We start from the raw sequence: 23,168 nt of genomic DNA on the forward strand, positions 1-23,168 counted from the left end.
AGTATTCAAAATTATCTATACATAAATTACATATGTAATGTGTAATTATCTATTAATAAACACATACATTATTTTTTATGTAAAAAATTGCCCTTATCCAATATATAAAAATAGAAATCATCCCTTGTTCTGAGTCAGGACCCTCATGCAAACATTTCATAAAGGGCTGGTTTACCCCTTGGTAACTGCAAACTTACACTGTGCTTTTTGAAGAGGGTTTTCTTTTCATGAGGTGGTATTTATACCAGTAAATTAGCAATGTTACTTTGCTTGTATCTTATTAGAGCTGCTTATGGACACTCTTATGGGTTTGAGAATAATAAGCTAACAAATTACTTGTATTTTGGCTGAGCGTGGTGGCTTATGCCTGTAATCCTAGCACTTTGGGAGGCAAAGTGGGTGGATCACTTGAGGTCAGGAGTTCGAAAGCAGTCTAGACAACATGGTGAAACCCTACCTCTACTAAAAATACAAAAAAATTAGTTGCGCGTGATGGCACATGCCTGTAATCCCAGCTACTTAGGAGGCTGAGGCAGGAGAATCACTTGAACCGGGGAGGCAGAGATTGTGGTGAGCCGAGATCGTGCTACTGCACTCCAGCCTGGGCAACAGAGCAAGACTCTGTCTCAAAAAAAAAAATTACTTGTATTTTATTAAAGTGTTTAGGATTATACATACTTGTATATTTATTATTAAATAAAAGTGCCAACCACACAATGTCCACTGTGCTTGGACTTGATACTATGGTTTGGTTTAAGTTTTCTTATGGATATACTTTTAATTGATAATTTTTTTTTTTTGGTCTAACAAAGTCTTTGCAGAATCTTTTTATAATCTGTCACTCATCCAAGGTCTCCGCCTCTCTACATTTTTTCTTTTCTTAATTAAAAAAATAATCTCTTAATTTTGCTCTCCCTACATTCTTCTTGGCAATAGCTTCAACACGTTTTGGGCATCTTGGCAGAAGACCAGGTTATGTTAGATAAACCAGGGAAGGCAATATTTAACTCATATTTTGGGAATATTGCCGATTAGTTCTGAAAGAAGTATATAAAATACTGCATGTTGTGGAATCTTTGCTTTGAACTGGAGAGAACAGAAATTCAGCTGAAAGAGTAAGAGTGTGGCTATAAATCAAATTTGGAACATCCCTCAGTGTTTATTTAGAGCTGTATGTAAGAGGCTGGATATAGGGGATGGGTGGTGGGAGGTAGGGAAAGGTAGACTTCTGGGTAAAGATTTTACCTGTCCTTTGGTGATCCTTTAGATAGAGTACAGTACTGACATATCAGGTTAAAAAATTACATACTACCTTATTCCAAAAAGGTTTAGGGTGAAGGGAAAGTAAGTGTTGAAAAGTTGGAAGAGTGAGGTTAGTATATAAAATGCATGTCATGAAACTCTATATACTCACTACCTGTTTGTCTAAAATGTGTCTATTCTTCTTTTAGCAGCCAATGAGGAAGGAGATATAATAAGTTATTACATTTATGATATAAACATAGTATGTTTTACAGAACACACCATCAAAGTAGTGATGAAGCACTCAACTAGTATTGATACTGAGAACAGAGACATATTTCTCCTGTGGGGTTTTATGAAGAGAACACTTCATAAAAAGTTAACTAATTATAATGTCCTTGACTTCCTCAAACTGTAGTTTTTGCACCTGTACAAGGGGGACAGGAGCAGGATTGCATGAGGTGGTAGATATAAAACACCTTGCAGTGCCTGGCATGCTTGTAAGCATTCACTAAATAGTTGCTATCATCTGTATGTACAGTAAACACAGCAACGTGTTTCCCAGGAAGGAGCTAATAGATCTGTCTTACATATAGAGGCATATGTTGTTAACCATCCACGCAGCTATAGAATTTGTAGTTTGGCTGATTTAAAATCCTTTTCTGGCTTGAAGGTTTTCATACTTCAAAGTGTTAAATCATCCTTGGTAGCAAAATGTATATTTGTGAAAGCCACCTTAATTTGAATGGCTCCAGAGTTACTAAGTGTACGTTTTCTATTTGCCAGAAAACATTATAGCAACTATGAGAAGTATGAAGTTAGGTTAGAAATATTTCAGGAATTGGGATAATTTAGCATCATAGTACTTCCTACTTGCAACTGGGGTGGAGCATGTAAGGATGGGAAGAAACAAGAATCACGTAGTGATCATTTCTGACATTCAGAGATACCCAGGAAAGCCATGTTTTCTTTCCAGTAGTACTGGCTGTGGTATGGATTGGGAGATATTCCCAAGATATTTAGAGTTTGTTGGGAACTTGCACCATCTGTCAGAGAAAGGCATGCAGGGTATTTATTTGAACACATGATACTGAAGCCACTGCCAAATCAAGGACTGAATACTCTTCGACTGCACACCTAAATGAACACTGTCAAGTATAGATTCCAGTAGTTTTACTTCATGAAGTTTCAGTAGCAAGAATGTAGCATTTATTTTGATATAGTTTAAAACAATCACTTCTTACTTATACATTATAGCTCTTAAAATTTTTTCCACACCTCCTTTTTACATTATCTTCGGAAGCAGTATTTCCTGAGTTTTCTAGCAGAGAATTTTTTTTTTAGCCTAAAAAGTTCTATATAAGAAGCAGGTAACTATCCCTCTTTCTTTAATGGTCTTACCGTTTTGTAGTCCCTTGCTGGGTTGGAAAGCTGGTCTGTCAAGTTTCTCCTTTTTATATTACATGTAAAACAATACTATACCCTCAACTTTGTGACTTCCCTAAGAGCTTGCAGTCATTTTATGAGTTATAATTTTAAAAATAGTCATCAGTCTTCATGACATATCCCTGAAACAGATAAAGAGATTTTAATGAAAATAAATACTGAGATCCACATAGGATATTCTCATCAATCATAGCATATTTTCAACAGTAATGCTGCTTCTATTGATCATGATGACAGGTATTCTGTGGGGGCAGTGAGAAAGCTTCCATTGCGGCTCATTTTACTTTTGGTATTTTGGCTACTTGGCACATATCGCTTATGAAGTATTTGATTGTCCCTTTGAGACAGCATGTCTATATTACGTTATCCACCAAAGCAAGGCTATCTTGCTCTCTTCTCATAGGCAAGGAAGCTGAAGTGAGAGAGGTTGAGAAGTAACTGATGAAGCAGCAAGTGCTGTTGCTGAGCCTGTCAAGGTTTGCTTACCCATGAAACCATGTTCCTTCTCCTCTACCTGAACACAAGACAGAAAAGGAAAATTTAGTTGCCAATCATGTGTGAGAGGAGGAGGAGGATGCTTTGAGGATACTTTAAGTTTTGAATTGCTTAGCTCAGTGGCATGATTTCCTCTGCCAGTTGTTGGAAGGCAATATCTTCCTCATCCAGGGAATATTGTATTTTATTGTGCTAGGATGTCTAAAAAAAGTTCCTTGCCATGTGCGTACCAGAGAATGGTAACTTCGCAGAGGCCATCACTAAGAGTGGTAAAAAATGGTCAAGAGTGGTTGCATTAGACAGGAGTGGGAACAGAGAGTGACTGCAAATGGGTGTGAGGGATCTTTTTGGACTGGTGGAAATGTTCCAAAATTGGATTATGATGATTGTTGCACAACTCTATAAATATACTAAAATCACTGACTGTATCGTTAAAATGAGTGGATTTTATTGTTTATAAATTACACCCCAATAAAGCTGATTTTTAAATGCCTAAAATTTGGCATGTCTTGAGAGGAACCACATTTCTGCTTGGCATCTGGGCACCATAGCACTCCATAGCACAGTGTCAATTCTGAAAGTTCCCACACCTGTGTGGAAGTGCACAGGGAATACCAAGAAGGAGGCGTTGGAGGAAATGGGGATAGACAGAATCTGTTGCTGAGAGGATGCCTATCATGATGATGCGAACAAAATGGCACCACTTACTGCAACTCAAAGTAGGCTCCAAAAAGTCAAGTGCATTTCTCTCCAGGGTTTGGCGGCTCACTTTCTGAACTGGCCTAACTCTTTCATTAGATTGACAACGATGACACTTCCTAGCCAGAAATCTTACCTTAGCATCTTATCCACCATATAGACTGTCAATTAAATGATTTGATCAAATGTACTATGCAGATTTGGCTAAATATAATTTTAAAAATCTTTCTATATAACATCATTATGGCAATGTAGCTTCATTACCATTTTTTGCTTATTTGCCCTATTTAATAAGGTGAATAGAAAATATTTAATGTGACAGGTTAATAAAAATTTTCCAACCTCTTAATTTGTGTGTGTTTTCTTGAAAACAACCAAGCATTTCGTGTTTGATTTATTGAAGCAATTGGTTGGCTTTGCTCACTTACATTGTTGAGAGTTGAGATAAAACTTCAGGACTCCCTCAGTAACTGGAGCACAGGAAACAATTGACACTGTTTCTTAATTCACATTGTTTCTGAGACATTTCCTACTTCCTAGTATAATATAGTTTTCCCATGAGAACCATTTACTTGCAAATGGTTAGACATCATACATTTCTCACTGGCACACATTCTGTGGGGAGAATCTCACTGTGTTTTGTAGTAGCTGAGTTGCTGCGTGTGTGTTGGGAAGGAGGTCCTGCTTTATGTAAAGATGCCTCCAACTTCATTCAAGCATCTGATGTCTTCTTTTGAATACTAACCCATTCACTTAGGTTCTGCGTTGCTTAGCCGGAATATCTTTCCTGAAGGAGCATATAATTCTTTTAAGCCTGCCAATTTAAGGAAACACCTCTGCCAATTATGGTGTTTTTAGATATACCCCGTAGGTTACTGTGGAAAGTAGTTCGTGACAGTTTGTATCATACATACTGTATGTACATGTATTTGGATGTAGATACGTGATACTGGCTGTGGCACTGCAAAGTTGTCATCAAGGAATACTTCCAGAAATGGGAAATAAAACCCATAGATGAGAAAATCTAATCTAATTTGCGGTTCAGAAAAAAAGTGTTCACATTATTTCTGAAATGGTAGTTCCTAAAATACAGAAGTTACACTGTATTTAAAGTGAAAGTAGAAGTTTTCCAATTTTAAAAAATGATGTGGAACTTTGAGTTTCTTTCTTTTTTGTCTTATTAGATTTTGTAAAAATAATACCACTTGTCAGTTTTGCAGCTCCTTCCATCTAGAGAGCTGAAAGCATTTCACAATCTTTTTTCCTCATGCCCTTCTCTTCAAGGCAATTTTTGCTGGGCTCGGTTTATTTTTATCATTGCAACAACCAGTTTTTAGAAACTTTTGGAAACGAAAAAAGAAAAATGAGAATGGCACTGTAGCTGACATTCATTTTAGCTGTTTCCTAGTGTGAACGTTTGAGTATTTCTAAAATCTTTTCTCCAAGTATGTCTTATTTTTCTCAGTTTGTCCCAGTTCTAAGTCTCTATTTTGCTGATTTGGTAAAAAAAAAAAAAGTTTTAATGTAAAGCCTTACCCCCTGCAAAATGACTTTTTGAACTTTGAGTTAAATCTTTGTTTTTGCAGCGCCAGCAGCTCCTTTTCCAGCAGGCACTAACCCTACCCAGTACAATCATAGACTCATGTAAGGTTGAAACTGGAGGGGCCTCTAGGGACTACCCAGTTTAAGTCTCTCCTTCTAGAAATGATGAAGTTGAGGCCCAGAGTGGTTAAGAGATACATGCTTAAGGTCAGACAGCTAATTGATGGCAGAGGTATGACCAACATGAAGGATTCCTGATTTCCAGTTTGATATTCCTTGGTTTTCCTAAACAAAAGTAGTCTATCTGGACAGAATTAGAGTAGGCTGTCACAGAGTCCTGGTGTCAACCACTAGCTTGAATTATACTGAAGCTAATTGAAAATTGGGAGGAAATTTTATTTTTCTAGAGTTTGTTAAATATAGGATGGTAATGTTGAATTTATAGACATTTTCTTCTGATCTGTGCATCTTATGCAATTTATCTGCAGTACAGAATGTGGTTTGAACTGACTGGTCATTCGTGTACCTTCCTTTAGGCCACCATACCATTTACATCGGAGTCCATGTGCCGAAGAGTTACAGGAGAAGGAGACGTCACAAGAGAAAGGCAGGCCACAAAGAAAAGAAGGAAAAGGAGAGAATCTCTGAGAACTACTCTGACAAATCAGATATTGAAAATGCTGATGAATCCAGCAGCAGCATCCTAAAACCTCTCAGTGAGTACTCTGAGCGTTGGTGCCTCTCTCTGCCTCACTCCCACATCTTTGAGAAGGACACCTTTTTGAATCCTGTGGCTAACGGGGAGGGCCACTGTAATACTGAGATGGTCTGTTCTAAAGGATAATGTCTGTGGAGATGCTTTGCTTGTACCAGCAGGTTGATCTAGAAGGTCATCTGGTAAGATTCTGAGTTGATCAGAAAAGGCCTGACAAAGTTTAGGCATAGCTGTGTATTCTACATTTTTATGTGTAATATTAATAGGGTTGTGTTACAGATGGTATTTATTTAACTATATCAATAAACAGTAACTGGAAGACTGAAAGAATCTTTTGCATTATTTGTGCTTAGAAATAGGTTCTATTGAGACAGTAGGTGAAGATGAGAGTGTATGTCTATATATTTACATATCTTTCCAAATGTCAGCATTACAGGTGACATTTAACCAGGTTGTGAGCCAGGTCAGTGATTTAAATAGGAATTGTGGAAAATCATCCTGTAAGAGAGGTCTGTAGAGTGACACAGTTATTAAGATGTTGGATGTATTAAATGTCATACAATGGATAAAAGTGTTGCTAAGAGCAGAACAGCAGGAGGTCAAAGAACACCCTTGGATTCGAGTGATAGGATAGGCTGTGTGTTTAGGTGTATATTTATGTTGCTTTTTGTTTCTTTAATGTGGAGAATATTTGGCTACATGGACCAAATATTGTGGCTGAACTGAGAATGAATATGTGCAGTAGAAACACATGCCAATTTTGGAAGATTCCCCAACAGGAGTTACACAGTGACAGCTTTTCATGTTGGCAGAGCTCTGTACATTCTTCATGTCTTTGCTACAGTTGCAGAAATATGGACCCTGCAATAAAATGCATTATGGATGGCACAGATAAAGATCGGGTTCAGTCATTGCAGGTGATGACAGGCCAAATTAGAATGAACGGCTCAAGGTGTTGAAAAGTGAATTTACAGAGTTAAATTAAATTGGGTGTGAGGCATAGTGATGTGAATTTTTTATAGTCTCACCGTTGGAACTGAGCAGGTGGCTTAGGAAGCTAGACAAGTGCGGTGCTGAGAGGAGCAATACAGGTGGACCATCGAATTAAAGACAAAAGCTCGGAGGAGAGCTTGAGATGGATCACGAAATCGAAATTAAAAGCATTGAAATAAATTTAAGACTTTGAAGGACCAGAAGGCAGGAGACTCAAGTTATGTACTTTTCACTGAAGTCCTGGGGGAAAGTCTGTCTGAAAGGGATCCTTTATATATCGATTAACGTAGTGGAGTCTGTTTTGAGAAAAGTCCTTCAAATGCACATAAACATGGCACAGTTAATAGTCTGGAGGAACAAAAGATAACATTCTCTTCCAAATAAATGGCTACCGTTTATCTGGATTTACTCTGTATCTCTCTGTCAAGGCCTGAGCCAGTGTCAGGTGTTCTGTCCATTGTGCATGTGATTGTCTGCTCTCTCTTTCTCGTTCTCTCTCTCTCTCTTTCTCTCCCTCTCTCTGTGTCTTTTATAACTTGTCTTTCATTCTTCAGTTTAAGAACAAGAGTGCATCATCACTATAAATGTTAAAAAGTAAAGAGGTGCTTACCTAGACAAATGGGCCCAGGAATTTTGAGATTAAAATTATTTATCAGCTTTTGAGAAGGGCAAGGGAAACAGTGCCAGCAGCACTCAGATAGGTCATAAGGAATGAACAGATCAGGAAGATGCTGAGACCCCATGTGTATCAACCACAGAATACTGTTGCATTCTGTGGCATTTGGGGCCCAGTTTGAATACAGCATGTAAAATAAACAAGGCAATCCATTCTTTTTCCCCTCAGAGGTGTCTTCCTGGGGGAATACTGCATTATGTTGTATACTGGCTTTCTGAAGGGATCCTGTGGAGAGACAGTTGTCAAGGACTAAATTGTTCAGTGATAGTAAAAAATTATTTATAAATATGCATTTTATAGTTTTGTTCCTGCTGATCAATAAGTTACACACTAATATGCCTTTGGCATATTTGATATGAGTTATCCAATTTAACACGAAGGTCCTCTTAGAAATTGCTGTATGTCCTCAGCTGCTTTGATGGATTGGTAGTTAATTATTTGGTACAGTTCTGTTTAAAAGTCAGAGTTTTTGCACCTAGACATAGAAAGACGTTTAACCCCATGATTTTGGGGGAAGCCATGGGGCTCTGGCACCAACATAATGACAAAATTCTTGTGGGAAAACTGACTTAATGAAATACTTGCCTAGTATACTATTATTGTCTCTCAAGAACAGCCACATAACAATTTATGTTGTTCTGTGACCTGTGGTGTTTGAGTTGCTTATGTCCATAGACATATCATGTCCCATAGACAAGATTCCCACATGTGTCTGGCAGTGCATGATGTGATGCTTATACTTCTGAGAAAAACAAAAACTAAATAACACACATATAAATAGTGACTTGATGGGAGTCATCTTTGATTCTTTCCTTGGTTTTACCCCCATATGCAATCCTTCAATGATTTCTGTTGGTTCAGCATTTAAAATAGATCTGAATTTGTCTGTTCCTTTTCAGTTTTGCTGTTACATTTTTGTCCAGGGAATCATCACGTCTTGCATAGACACTGCAACAGTCTCTGCTTTTCAAGTATTTCTTCATGGAGAGGCACAATTGATCATCATAAAGTATAAATTGGACCATGTCCTTCCTCTGCTGAAAACTTCCCATTGTCCTAAGAATGAAACCTCAATTAAGCATCAGAGCCCAGTGTCTTTCTAGTCCTGTGATGTGCCATTCTCTCCTTGCTCACTTTACTCCAGATCCATTGATGTTGTAGTTCCTTGGTGGTAAAACCTTTTCTGCCTCAGGGCCTTTGCTCATGCAAACTTGTCTACCTGAAATGGTCAGCCCATTCTTGTCCTGGTTAGCTTTTCTGTTCCTTTATGTTCTGGCTTTTACATTTTACCTCTTCAGAGAGTCCTTTCCTTACTACTCTCTCTAGTGCAGATTCCCCTTCATTATTCTTTCTCAATGCCTTATGTTTCCTTCAGAATACATGTTTTAACACATGATTTTTGAGAGCCTACAGGTTTGTCTTGAGCTGATGCTAGATTGTAATCTCCATGAAAACAAAGATCAGGTTGTCTAGTTCGCTTTGTTATCTTTCGTGCCGCACAATGCCTGGCACATAGTATGTGCCTGATATATGTTTATTGAGGAGTAACTGAGTGAATGAATTACTACAGAGAAAGATGTAAGCATTGCTTTTATTGGTCTAAATATTTCTTACATCCTAGATAAGAGATCCAGCTGATTTTCTTGTTTTTAAGCCTGGCACATCGTGTTTATATTTCCCTGCCTTGCCTTTCTCCCTTGACACATAAAATCTTGTCTTCGCTTTTAATTATCCCACTTTGGAAAGGGCCTCATTATTTTGTCTATTGCCAAAGTGGGATTTTGGTCTGAGTAGGTAATTCCTGAGTGTATGGAGCTGCTTGTTAACCACAGGTGATGGATGAAACTGAACTGCAAGGCACATGAATTTTTCATATACACTTAAAAATGCTCACTATTCCACAGAGAACTCAGGCAGCCCCCCTTCGGAAGCCATATTAAGGTGGCATGAGCTGGCACCGTGGCATATGCCTATAGTCGCAGCTACTCCAGAGGCTGAGGTGGGAGGATCATCAGAGCCCAGGAGTTCGAAACTGTAATGCTCCATGATTAGCCCTGTGAATAGCTGCTGTGCTTTTTCCGTGGCAATGTAGTGAGACCCTGTCTCTACAAACACATGAAAGGGCATTTTTAAGAAGTAAACGAAATATCTTCCAGTATTAGGCACATTAAGAAGATGGCATAATTAACAGGTTCATTTAGTTTATAACCTAACGCTTTCTATTTTCTTCATAGCTTTGGTGTCAAGACCGGGTTTCTAAAAAATAAATGAGTGTTTGATTTTTACACATTTGGAGCTCTGAGGAGGAAGCGAGCTAGCTTCATATCCCCCTCTGAGCTCAGCAGCAGCTCCAAGTCCTTTCACAGCTGCTATTCCCAGTGTGGCGTCAGAGCTGGTGTCCCAGCTGGGGACACAGAGAAGGAAACGTGTGTGAGAGCGTGGTGCACTGAGCCACGGGGAGAGAGAAGCTGGGGAAGGAAAGCGAAATGGAAGAACAAGCAGGAGAGACAAGGGAATGAGGAGGTGGTGTGGAGTGGGTGGTTGAGAGAAAAGTTAGATTGTGCTCTTTCTTAAAAATAATCCTTTTGCCTCCTCCACTGTGCATTTTTTTTTTCTAAGTTAGCAGCTGCCATCCTCTGAGGGTTGCCCAAAAAGTGGGTGGGAAGGTGGTCCTGGCTGAGATAGGTTTGGACACACAGCACACCTTCCCAGACTAGATGGTTTTGGCCTCTGTGCCTCACATTTTGTTAGTGTCCAGGGATACTTATGGGGGCATCACAGGCTACTTTGTGACTGTAGAGATCCTGAAGATGTGTAAGATGGTAGGAAACAAAGCTACAAACAGAACATCCTGTTCAGCATTTTGATCTGATGTGTGAGATGTTTCTTGACAAGCGTGAACATGCGTTCATGCTTGGAGGTGCTAACTGCCTCTCACACACAGGTCTTGCCCGTTGTGGAATCATAGTGCTAGGTATGTCCATATAGACACTCATTCAGTCTTGTGGTATTCTTTTTTAGCTTTTTGGATGTGTACCAGAACTGACGGATTTATGCTAGTGAACATTGTTCTGTGAGCCTGGGACAATGGATGCTGGTTGGTGATCCAGTTATATTCAGGAAACCGAAACAGAGAAATGGGCAGCTGCTTTTGTGTGGTGCTTCCGGGTAAATGAACAGAGTAGCTTTTCATAAGAGCCAAGAATATTTGGTGTTGTGTCATTTGACTTCCCCTTTTCCCAGTGCACGCCCCTCCCAACCTGACCTCATACTTCTGGGTACATTTGTACTTTTTCTTGATTTTTAAAATGTTTTCAGGAAAGATCCTTAATTTAGATACCATAAAGTAAGATTTCTTTAATTTTCTACATGCCATTGACATTCTCAAAAATTGATCTATATATAGGAGAGAAGGCTCTGGAAATGTGTGAAAATGAGGTAGACCTGTCCCAGTTTAAAAAACAAAACAAAACACAAACACAATAAAACTATACCATCTCTTTCATCCTCTTCTCTATTTTTCACCTTATATAAGTAGGAGGAAGTACTTTGTCTTTAGGTCTGAGTACAAAATTTTTTTATATTAAAAAATAGTTTAAAACATATAGTTTGCCTTTTCAGAAGGGACACTTGTGTTGTGATTTTACTGGAAAGGGAGCATATCAGAGCAGTTAAGAGTGCACATTTGAGCCAGATTATTTGAGTTTGAATCCCAGTTCATACCAGCAGTGTAACCTTGGTTATTTACTTTACTTCTTTGTGCTCTAGTTTCCTCATATGTAAAAAGGGGATGATCGATTTTAATCATAGTATTCTGAACATGAAGTGAGCGCTGCATACAGTCAGCAATAATGGTTAGCAGTTATTATTTTGAGTTACTATGATTGCCTTCTTCAAGCTCATCTTTTCCTATCCATCATACACAAGTAATGCCAAAAACTTCAGGCTAAAACTCTGTAGAGCTTAATTCCTTGTAAACAATAACCACTAATCTTTAAGCTCGTCTGGTCTTTTCTGCCACAAATTCTCACTAGCTATTCTTTTGCTTTAGCTGTTGGCTTAGCTCTTGGCTCCCAATGGCATATTTGGGAGAAGCAACCTAAATTCAGTCTCTTATCTTGCCAGCGAGTGTCAGTCTGGATATTGGCTGGCAGGTGACAGGACCAAGGGAACAAGGACTTCAAGGGGCAGAGGTGCTGTCTCTTGTGCTGCTCTTTGGTGTGGAAGACTGCCACCAGCAAGTGGCTTGGTGTACCAAGGGTGTCCTTGAATTTAGTCGGCAGTTGTAATACCCCATTCTGGACGCCTGGAATCAAATAGGCTGTTCTCTCTTTTATAAGAAGGATCTCTTTCTTTGTGTTTCTTTGTGAAATTAATCTGGTTAAGAAGGGCTGTTGGGTGGGACAAGTCAGCAATTTAGAGGCAGTGTTGTGCAGAAAGGAAAAATATTTGGCATACTTGTGTTTTTGGTGGCAATGGGTTGGCTCAACAATGTTGTGTTTTGTGTGGTACAAATAATTTTGTTTATTCCTCTGTGATGCTGATGAATACAAGAGGACTGTGTCATGGTGCTTCTGCTTCTTTAGCCAGTTAACTGCATAAGTCTCTTAGAGAACCTTGAGTTTCTGAAATGCAGCTTTCTTGAAGTCACCTTGAAGTGCCCTTCAAATGGCAGATTTTACACTATTCATTTCTTGTTGCCACTGGCTATTCTATTCTAATAGTTATTCCATGTTATCATGCCATGAGATGTTATGAATAGTGTGTTTACACGTGTCATGGGAGAGTTGATGTTGTTGCTATTTATAGTGACTTATGAGTTCAGGAGGCCTCAAAGGGTTCTAGTGTACTCCAGGTGCTGGGGTACTCAGGGCTAAAAAGAGATTGTGACTTAGGGTGGAAAATGGGGGAAAACCAGAATAGTGTGTGGAATTTAAGGTGTGAAATTTACTTTAGTGAAGTAATTGGGGTATAAATGACTGTCTGCCACAGGAATTACCACCTAAGAGGAAGGCAGGTCACATCCTGTGGTTTGGGGTTCATCCATTTACAAGGCAGGAAGCCTGAATGTGTATTTGTGAGTTTGTGTGAGTGTGTGTGTGTGATTTGAATGCACTGAAAAAATGAAAGATATTGGCAAGAGTCTTCTTGAAACAGTGTTCTATTTAGGAAATTTTTCATATAGAAGGAAATAATTCTTAAAGGACAAGGGTTCTTAATACCGGGGATTTAAATTCAGTGCTTTATGAGTGTGAACTCATAAATGCAGAAGTAGTTGGGGTGAGGGACCATGGGCCTACTCTATAAATAAATTCTCCGGAATTCTTCCATGACCACAATCTGGAGGCAGGAATGTTAGGCTCTTCTAATAACTTTCCCATGGATAGGAGTCTTACTTGACTTTTCATCACTTTTATAGAGGTGTTGTGAGCAAGGAGTCTCCATTTTAGTGGTTAATGTAGAATCAAGATCCCAGTTATCCTTTATCCTTCTCTGTTCTTTTTCTTCCATAGCCAGCCACGCACTGAGCCCTGTTGGTTTTTCCTTCAGAGTTTCTCTCGTGTCTGCCACTTCCTTTGAATTCCTGAGGCAATACTTCTTATTTGGAATTTCAGCCTTAAGTTCATCCTTGAAATAGAAGGGAGCTATTTCAGACAAGGCTGCCAGACATCTAAAATATTAGTTCTATAGTCTCTCCTTAATTAAATAACAAACAAACAAAAAATCCTTCTATTGCTCATCATTACTTAAAGTAATGAGTAAAGCGACAATGTAACAAAGTTTCCTCTGCTACTTTCAATATTTTACGCAGTTTAATGAAAAATATAGGTATATTCTGTCTCAGCAAGGCCACTTTAAGTTCATTTTTATGAATTCATAAGGACTTCCCCAGGTTTTGAACTCTTGCAGCAAGTATTATCTACATTACACAATCTGATACTTAGATCTGTAATGCTTCAAGTGGTGACTTACCTCTGTCATTCAGGTGTATGTCATCTCTTCAGTATCATCATTAGAGACTCAAAGGCAGAGGCAGTATCACATACTTCTTTTGAATCATGTTCTGCAATAGCATATTTGTTGAATGGATAGGTAAATAAAATGCCCAGAAATTACCCATTGGGTTAAAATAATCTGGTCTATCCAAGAAAATTTACAACTATCTTGGTTAAGAAAATGCTGTCCCTCCAGCCTAAATCCTTACTGAAATGTGATTAAAATATAAATAACCAAAGAACTGTCCAATAGAGTGAGTTGAATCATGGTGAAATAAGAAGAGAGAATACCAGGAAAAGTCATTTTTTTTAATGCTGCAGTTCTACAATTTGCAATAACTAATTTGTACAGAATTAAAATAGAAATTGTCCATGTTTTTAAAACAGAGATAAAAGTGCTACCTGTGTGTACTTTTTTTCTCATGAGAAATATGTTAAAATATTAAAATGCATGAAAACATGTAGTTAAGTGTTGGAATGCAAAATATTATAAGACGACATTTCTCTAAAGAACTCTATAGCTTTCTGAATTGGAATAAGCCTGCCTTTGCTTACGATTATTTATTTAGGGTTCATATTCCTCTGTGTTGAATGAGGATAGAGCATAAAAGAGGTTACTTATGACAGTGATATTTGTTAATTACTGAATGTGTCACCGAGGCTGTTTGTGGAGTTTTTTTTTAAATAGAGAACTTTAAGAGTTGGTACTATATGTGTATTTGGAATAGATGTACAGATGAAGGTCCATGTTGCTTTCAGAGATGAAATAAGATGACTTTAGCACCCATGTCAGGATTATTATTTAGTGATTCTGAAACAAGAGCATCACTGGAATGTTTTATTCTTTTGCTATTTGCCAATTAGCAGAATTCTATTATTTAAAAAAACATGTTGCACCTGATATCCTTACTTAGAAACTACTCCTGTTGGTGATGGTATTGTGATTCAACAATTTGTAGCAAAATTATCTTTTGTCAGTTACCAAAATTTTGCCACAAAGACCATGAGATAGAGCGATTATATTTAACTGATTCTACTTCATTTATGAGATTTTGGTAGGAATAATTTAAGTGTAATGGAAAATATGACTTCTGGATGCAAATGTACAATAAACATGTAGGCTGTCTAGCTAGCTGTGTTCGTTCAAAGCTGAAGTTGTTTTCCTCAGAAAATAGGGCAATTTCTGTTACCAAGGTATGGAAATAGCAATTGCTATAACTAGAAATTTACTGCGGATTCACTCAGTATCCAGAACACACGCATGAGCAACTATAAAATCCTAAGTCAATTATTTGTCTAATTGTACTTTGTTACTTCTTGTGACACTGCTGAATGCCACAAACAAAACAACCAAGCAAATGGGCAAAAATGCTTCAGAAAGATTTTGGATTATTTTTTACTGATGTACACACACAGCCACAGCTAATACTCTCCCTTGCTCCTCTAATTCCTAAATATAGATTTTGAGCAGAAGATACTCCGGTTAAGAAAGACTGAAGATAGGTGGCTGGCATTCCAGTGGCCACTTCAGTTAGATCAAATGCTAACCAAAGTTTTTGAAAAGTATGGATGTGTGCCTTTAGGAAAGTTTTCTGTGCTGTTGTTTGCATGCTCCAGCCAAACTTGGAAGGTTTACAGATTTTTTGCTCTTCATGAAACTGACTTTGGAAATCTGTCTATGCTACATTTTCCTTAAGCCTCTTTTATCCTATTATTTTATGATTCTTTCTGACATTAGTAAAACATCTAAGCAGTGAATACAATAGGATAAATTTCAGGGTGTTCTTTGTACATTTTTGCATATAGGAAGAAGTGGCCGAGGTGCTTTCCTCTTTTGGCAGATGGAGCGAAGGTGCTGTCTTTAGTGACTGAGTGGGAGTAGGGAACCTTTAATTTAGTAAAAGACTCATACAAGTGCAGATGAAAAAGAAATCAGGGCAATGTATAAGAAGAAAAAACAACCTGGAGAATATATTTATTTTTAAATAACAATTGAGTTTTAAACATGTCTCTGATTTCTGTATTTTGGCGAGTCATAGGGAATAGAGGGGGAAGTGCAGGGATAACACTGAAAGTAAAAGGAGAGAGAGGACATGACTTATTCTGAGAAAAAGCAGAGGAAGTAGAGGAACTCCATCAAAAAAGACAATGAGATTAAATAAAAACAGAAAAATCACTGGGTGAATGGCAAGGACTAACATCTTACTCCCTCAAAATAGAGCTCTCTATAACTTAATAGGACCAGCTCTCTACATCCTGTCCTCAAACCGGTTTCAAGTGGCCTCTACCTGCCTTATCTTTAGATTCCCAGGGATAGTTTTTTCACCATGATTTTCAAATGATCACAGTGATTATCTAACTATCTTCCCTTTATTCTTATATTATCATTACCTCTTTGTGTTGGTTTTAGACTCATCTCTACAAGATGTTCCTCCTGTAAGAAACTTCGGCCTCGTCTTTTAGTTATGCTAGTCCTTTTCCTAATACCTGATTTTAAAACACTACCAGCATACCATATGATAAATATCTTTAGCTTTCTAAAAATTCTTTTAAAACATACCCTAGTCTTCTAGCAGATTATTTAATATAACTTTGCAATTCAGTTTACACTTTTTATAGGAGGTTACCTCGAGTCTTTGTTCAGCCACAAGATAAAGCTAGACTAAGGTCCAGCTTTTACAAAGATGCTACCCTGAGTGTCCACACCAAATCCAAGGCTGGCCTCTTGGTTAATCTGCCTGATGACAGAGGAAATTCAGAGTCAGGCAGTGGGACTGTTTTGGAAGACAGCTGGGTCTAGGGGAACTTTTGTAAGCAATGAACCATTTTTTAATTGTGAAACCACTGGATATGGTTGGTAGTTTATTTAAAAAATGCCATATGTTAGTTCATTCCTATATACTCTGACAATCATAGTTTAATCAAAAGCTGCTTGTGACATTTCTGTTAGTGTTCATAAAAGAGCGGCTTGCTTCCTTGAAATCTTGAACTCTGTGCCAAATGCCAGCACATTGAAAATTACAGTTTGGCTTTTAGGCAATTGTGCAACTTTTTGAGTGTGTGGTAGATTTTTATTTATTTTTGTCACTTTCACTAATTTGTCATCTTCCTAAATGGAAAAATATTTTGTCAGCATTTTGTTTGGTAAATAGTGACTGTTACTCTTTTCTCCATGGTTCCCCTGAGAGGAAATAAGCTAATGTAACTGCTTTTTGACTCTTTTTTTTCTGGCCAGAAAGCCAAATGAATGTGTGATCTCACTGAGATATGATCTGTTCGTATGAACTGTAAGCTGGTAAGCTTGTCATCATCCTTCATGGTGCTGGGACAGGCACCCGGCTAGCCACTGTAACAGGATGAGGAAAGACATGCAGCGAGATCCCTGAGACTTCAATTCAGTGCAGTGCAAGTCAGTTCATTTCAATTCAGCTCACTTTAATCCGATCTAAGAAGTATTTATGGAGTACTTTTTAGGCATAGTCCTGGGCACTGGGGCTCTAGAAATGAAAATTTCATAAAAACTGACATTTTGGTAGGGGAAATAACACAAATCAGATAAATTTAAGAGAATGTGATAATTACTAACTACATCAGTATCAGGAAGGATGAGATATCTCATTCATCCATCCATTTCTTCATCAAAAATATTTATTGAAGATCTACAGCATGTACCAAGTACTGTGCTAGATAGATGTTGGGGTGATGATAGTGAACAAAATTAAAGATACTTTCTACCCTTGGGGAGCTTGTAGTCAGTTTGGAGAGACACTAACTAATCGAATTCCCATATAAATAAATGCTAAGTTTTACCTTTAGTATGTACTGTTGGAGTGTGGCCCATGGTGCTGTGAGATTTGATAATAGGTGGGTTCTGATCAAGTTAGGGAGGTTAGGAAAGGCTTCTCTGAGAAAGTTATGCTTGAGTTGAGATCTGAAGGATGAGAAAAAATTTTTGGTGAAGGCTGTAAGTGAAAAAAATACTGCAGGTCACAAGAAGGGCACAAAACAAGTCTTTGGGCCAGGAGAAAGCATGAGGAGTACGAATGTGGTGATCTAAGGCAGACCATCAATGCTGACCAAGTATGCGAGGCCTCATTGAGGAGAGTTCCATCTAAAAAATAATTTCATTATCTTTGACTAATATTTGAGAAAATGGCCAAGGCGGGCGGATCACCCGAGGTCAAAGTTCGAGACCAGCCTGGCCAATTTGGTGAAACCCCATCTCTACTAAAAATATGAAAATTAGCTGGGTGTGGCAGTGTGTGCCTGTAGTCCTAGCTACTCAGGAGACTGAGGTACGAGAATTGTTTGAACCCATGAGGCAGAGGTTACAGTGAGCTGAGATCATGCCACTGCATTCCAGCCTGGATGACACAGTGAGAGTCCGCCTCAAAAAAAAAAAAAAAAAAAAAAAGAAAATGAAACATACCAATTTCAGGTGAATAATTATGCATATTAAATGCAGTGATAAAAGCATATCTATATATAAGGCATATAGTAAATTAAAGCACTGATTTTTAACCTAAGTTTAAATGGAGCTTTATGGTTGTGATTTTGTATTTTTTCTCAACATTGTTTATCTGCAGAACCACTCCCAACTTCTGCGTACATCTTATAACCTTCTTTTCTGCAAATATTTATTCCTATGATATCAGTGCGCCAAATAAAGTAGTTTTTTTTTTGTTTTTTGTGTTTTTTTTTTGCCACTAAGGAATCTCAGCAAAAGCTTTTGGTATTGACATGAGAGGTGCATTCTTACCTTCTCTTACGGCTCTATGATTTTGTCTATTTTCATGTACTATCCCATTGGCAACCAGGGGATAATTCCTTAAAGATACCAATTCTCCAGTTTTAGAAGTATAAAAGGTTGGAGGGGCAATTCCTTCTGGGTGAATATTTCAGTAGCATTGGCTGTAAATCATACCCAGGCCTTTTCTATCTGTGACTCACATGATGTAAGGAAGAGATTAGATGACGGGGTCGAGAGGACACAAAACCTCAGCCCTGCTTCTGCTCCCTCAATGACTTCCGTCCAAAATGACTTTACATATGTCACCAGAGCATGGAAGCATTTATGGCGATTTATACTTCGGTTTTGGTTTGTTAGCTTATTTTGTCATAGTTAGGACAAGAGGAGACATTTCTGATGCAAAGGGAGATTTTGTTTAGCCAGAGGAATTTTGAAACTTTTATGTGCTAAATACACCAGAGTATTTTTGTTCATTGTACTTTTGAAGTCTGTGATCAGGAAATGTATTTTCTTTAAAAAGAAATCAGAAAAGGTCTCAGGAGGGCCTCAATGACTGTAATAAAATATGTTTCTCAGAGCACTTTTTATGTTTTCACACTTTGCTTTTTTCTCCTTTGCTGCAAGTTGCAGTTTTCCATCAAAGTTATTTTGGATGGTGTTGAAAGTTTTCTCTGGGTCTTTGTGCACAGTTCAGAGGGCATTCAGGGAATTGACTAAGCCGAGTTGACTATATGTTGCAAAATGTTTTATTTTTGTGTAGTGCTATATAACACATAGAGGCTTTCATACACAGAACCCTAACTGTTCCATAGCCCTTGATGCAATCAGAACAAGCATTATTCCTGTTTTAGAAATACAAATCAGAGGTTCTCACAGGCTAAGCAATTTGCCTGGGGTCACACATGCTGTGTTGGGAGTCAGAATTAGAACAAGGTCTTTGGACTTCTGGTCTGACCCTCTTTATACTAACTATATGATGAAGCTGACATACTGGAGTTGTTGGGCTAAAAACGAGGAGCCTTTGTTAGGGTGCAGTCAAATCTTGGAGGATTCCATTATTCATTTCTCCAAAGCTGGGTATATTCAAAATTAGAAAATTACAGCTATGAATAGTTGTTTTCCACTTGATTGGTCTAAAGTCAACTGAATTCTAGAGAAAACTCCTTTGAAAGTGTGTTGCCTTGGAAATGGATGAGCATAGCAGTATAATAGCTTTTACCGTATTTAAAATTCCAGCAGTTTAGGTGACAGTTGTGTCTTTCTGAAGGTCGTGGGCAGATTCTATACGGGCTTTTCCCGTTGCTCATCAGCTTGGCCATGGCTGCTCTTATTACAGCAGTCACTCATTTTCACAGATGTCCTAAAAAATTTTTTTTTTGTTTTTCTTTTCTGAGTTCAGAACATGTGGAAGTAACTTCTTTTTGGCATATTGCATGACGTGTCTTTGCCTAGCAAGTAGTTGGTGTTAGGAAATGTGCATGGACTTGAGTGGGAACACATAACGTTTGTCATGTACTATAGACTTAACAAAGGCTGTCACCTCCATGATTATGTTTAATCCTTGTAAGAACATTGTGAGAAATATAATGCCAGTGTTATTGTTCCCATATTTTACAAATGAAGAAAGCAAAATTTATTAAAAAACGATTATACAGTGGTTAAGACCATAGGCTTGGAATCATAGTTTGTGTTTAGATCCCAGTATACTTTACTTACGAGCTTTTTGATGGTGGGCAAGTCATTTGATTGCTCTAAGTCTCCATTCTTGTGATCTGTGAAATAACATGATAAAGAAATGTACCTCACCAGGTGGCTGTGAAGAGTACATGAGTATAAAACTTTCAAAGGGCACTGGCAAATAATACAGCTTAGTGTATATTAGTTATCATCATTAAGTAACTTACTCACATTCATACATTAGCAAGGAGAAAAGCTGGGACTGAACCTTTTTTTTTTTTTTTTTTAGCGAAGTCTCGCTCTTGTGCCTCAGGCTGGAGTGCAATGGTGGGATCTCGGCTCACTGCAACCTCTGCCTCCCGGGTTCAAGAGATTCTCTTGCCTCAGCCTCCCGAGTAGCTGGGATTACGGGCGCCTGCTACCACGCCCAGCTAATTCTTTTGTATTTTTAGTAGAGTCGGGCTTTCACCATTTTGGCCAGGCTGGTCTCAAACTCCTGACCTCAGGTGATCCGCCTGCCTCGGCCTCCCAAAGTGCTGGGATTACAGGCATGAGCCACCGTGCCCGGCCAAACCTGTGACTTTTAACTCCAGCTTCTACCTTGTTATTTTTCCAAAATACCAGGAATTTCCTTCTTTCTCTTCTCCATGGGCTAGCAGTTGCTACATTAAGTTGTTAGTGAAGGGGATGGGTTTTGGAATAAAAGCCTTGGAGATTTTGTGAGAACGTTTGACCTCCTGGAATAAATCAGTAAATTATTTAAAAATGTAGAAACACACTCCTTATCATGAAGAGCTACTTGGTTCTAACCCAAACTGAACTTAAAAACATCACCCACTCTGACTCACATTATTAGTATATGAATACTTTTGGATGTACCAGTTGATGTGATGTATCCACTGTCCTTAGTAGGGGATTAAGGATAGATGTTGGATTCCCACATTATAAGCCCCCTTGCTACCCTCCAGCTTTCCTGGCATGGACCTGGTGAGAGTGAGGGGTGAAGCTCATAGGCTCACTGGGGAACAAACCATGGTCTCATCTGCACTGTCTTCCAAGCAAATCAGTTAGATTAAAAGCAAAAGAACAAATTAGCTTGAGATACTTACTGAATTGGGATTGCCCCTTGAAGCGTTTACATTTATTTCCATCCTGCCTGTTCTCTTCCAGCAGCCCTGCTAGAGCTTTCTGGACAGCCTAAGTAGGCATGGTGGCTGCTGCGGGCGCCCACCACTACACATCTTTCACGTTTGCCTGCAGGGGTCCTCAGTGCTGCACCATAGATTATGTCTATGTCGACATCTTCACTTATTTAAACGTTCACTTCTCTGATTATAAAAATAATAATACCTGACCTTTACATAGTGCTTGACAGGTTACAAAGCATACTTACTTGTATACATAAATGATTGTGAGGGATCTTTAGAGATTATTATTTCTGCTTTACATGAGAAAATACAGATCTGAAAGGTGAAATGAGTTACCTCCAGAGAGGGTACAAGTGTGAGAAATAGTTAGGCCTTGAACATCTCAAGTCTGGTGTTCTTTTTTACAGTACCTACAGTGATATCTTCTCCTGGAAATGAATTAATTTGTTGGCTAGTTAATAGCTTCTCACATTCTACAAAAGATTTGAGGAGTCTTGGAATAATAAAATGTGGGTAGAAATAGAAACCAAAACCAGGGAGAACACACAATATCCAGAACCACTAGGATTAATATTGTTCCTAGAGTTGAATTTAATTTGTCTTTGAGCTTCTTGGCAGCCAAGATAAAAAGAGACACAATCAGCTACATATTTCTTATTAGAAAAGGAAAAACATGTTACAGAGAAGTAGAGATTTTACTAGAATTGTATTCAAGACAATTCTTTTGCTTGAGGCTATAGATAAGGGGCAATAAGAATAATTGAAGATAATGCTCCCAACAAAAATTTATAGCTACATAATAACATAAAAACGCATTGCAAGGGGCTAACATTTGTTGGGTGCCTATTATGTGTCTGGCACTCTACTAGGGATTCTGCGTATTTTATTTTATTTAATCCTTATGAACATTTAATGATCACAACTATTTTTTTTTTTTTTTTTTTTTTTATTTTTTTTATTTTTTTTATTTTTTTTTTTAATTTATTTATTATTATTATACTTTAAGTTGTAGGGTACATGTGCATAACGTGCAGTTTTGTTACATATGTATACTTGTGCCATGTTGCTGTGCTGCACCCATCAACTCGTCATCTACATCAGGTATAACTCCCAATGCAATCCCTCCCCCCTCCCCCCTCCCCATGATAGGCCCCGGTGTGTGATGTTCCCCTTCCTGAGTCCGAGTGATCTCATTGTTCAGTTCCCACCTATGAGTGAGAACATGCGGTGTTTGGTTTTCTGTTCTTGTGATAGTTTGCTAAGAATGATGGATTCCAGCTGCATCCAAGTCCCTACAAAGGAGTCAAACTCATCCTTTTTTATGGCTGCATAGTATTCCATGGTGTATATGTGCCACATTTTCTTAATCCAATCTGTCACTGATGGACATTTGGGTTGATTCCAAGTCTTTGCTATTGTGAATAGTGCTGCAATAAACATACGTGTGCATGTGTCTTTATAGCAGCATAATTTATAATCCTTTGGGTATATCCCCAGTAATGGGATGGCTGGGTCATATGGTACATCTAGTTCTAGATCCTTGAGGAATCGCCATACTGTTTTCCATAATGGTTGAACTAGCTTACAATCCCACCAACAGTGTAAAAGTGTTCCTATTTCTCCACATCCTCTCCAGCACCTGTTGTTTCCTGACTTTTTAATGATTGCCATTCTAACTGGTGTGAGATGGTATCTCATTGTGGTTTTGATTTGCATTTCTCTGATGGCCAGTGATGATGAGCATTTTTTCATGTGTCTGTTGGCTGTATGAATGTCTTCTTTTGAGAAA

At 38.3% G+C, this 23,168-nt stretch overlaps 1 protein-coding gene across 7 annotated transcripts in view; it reads left to right on the plus strand.

Moving 5' to 3' along the window:
* Positions 1-23,168, plus strand: part of LOC105477324 (solute carrier family 4 member 4) — a 504,202-nt gene that overhangs the window by 174,661 nt on the left and 306,373 nt on the right. For all 7 annotated transcript variants that reach the window (XM_011733788.3, XM_011733790.3, XM_011733791.3 and 4 more), the window contains one exon: positions 5,961-6,140. In XM_011733788.3, the coding sequence (XP_011732090.1) occupies positions 5,961-6,140 (180 nt within the window). The remainder of the gene's footprint in view (positions 1-5,960; positions 6,141-23,168) is intronic.

This window comes from Macaca nemestrina, chromosome 3, assembly GCF_043159975.1.
Source record: "Macaca nemestrina isolate mMacNem1 chromosome 3, mMacNem.hap1, whole genome shotgun sequence".
NCBI lineage: Eukaryota > Metazoa > Chordata > Mammalia > Primates > Cercopithecidae > Macaca > Macaca nemestrina.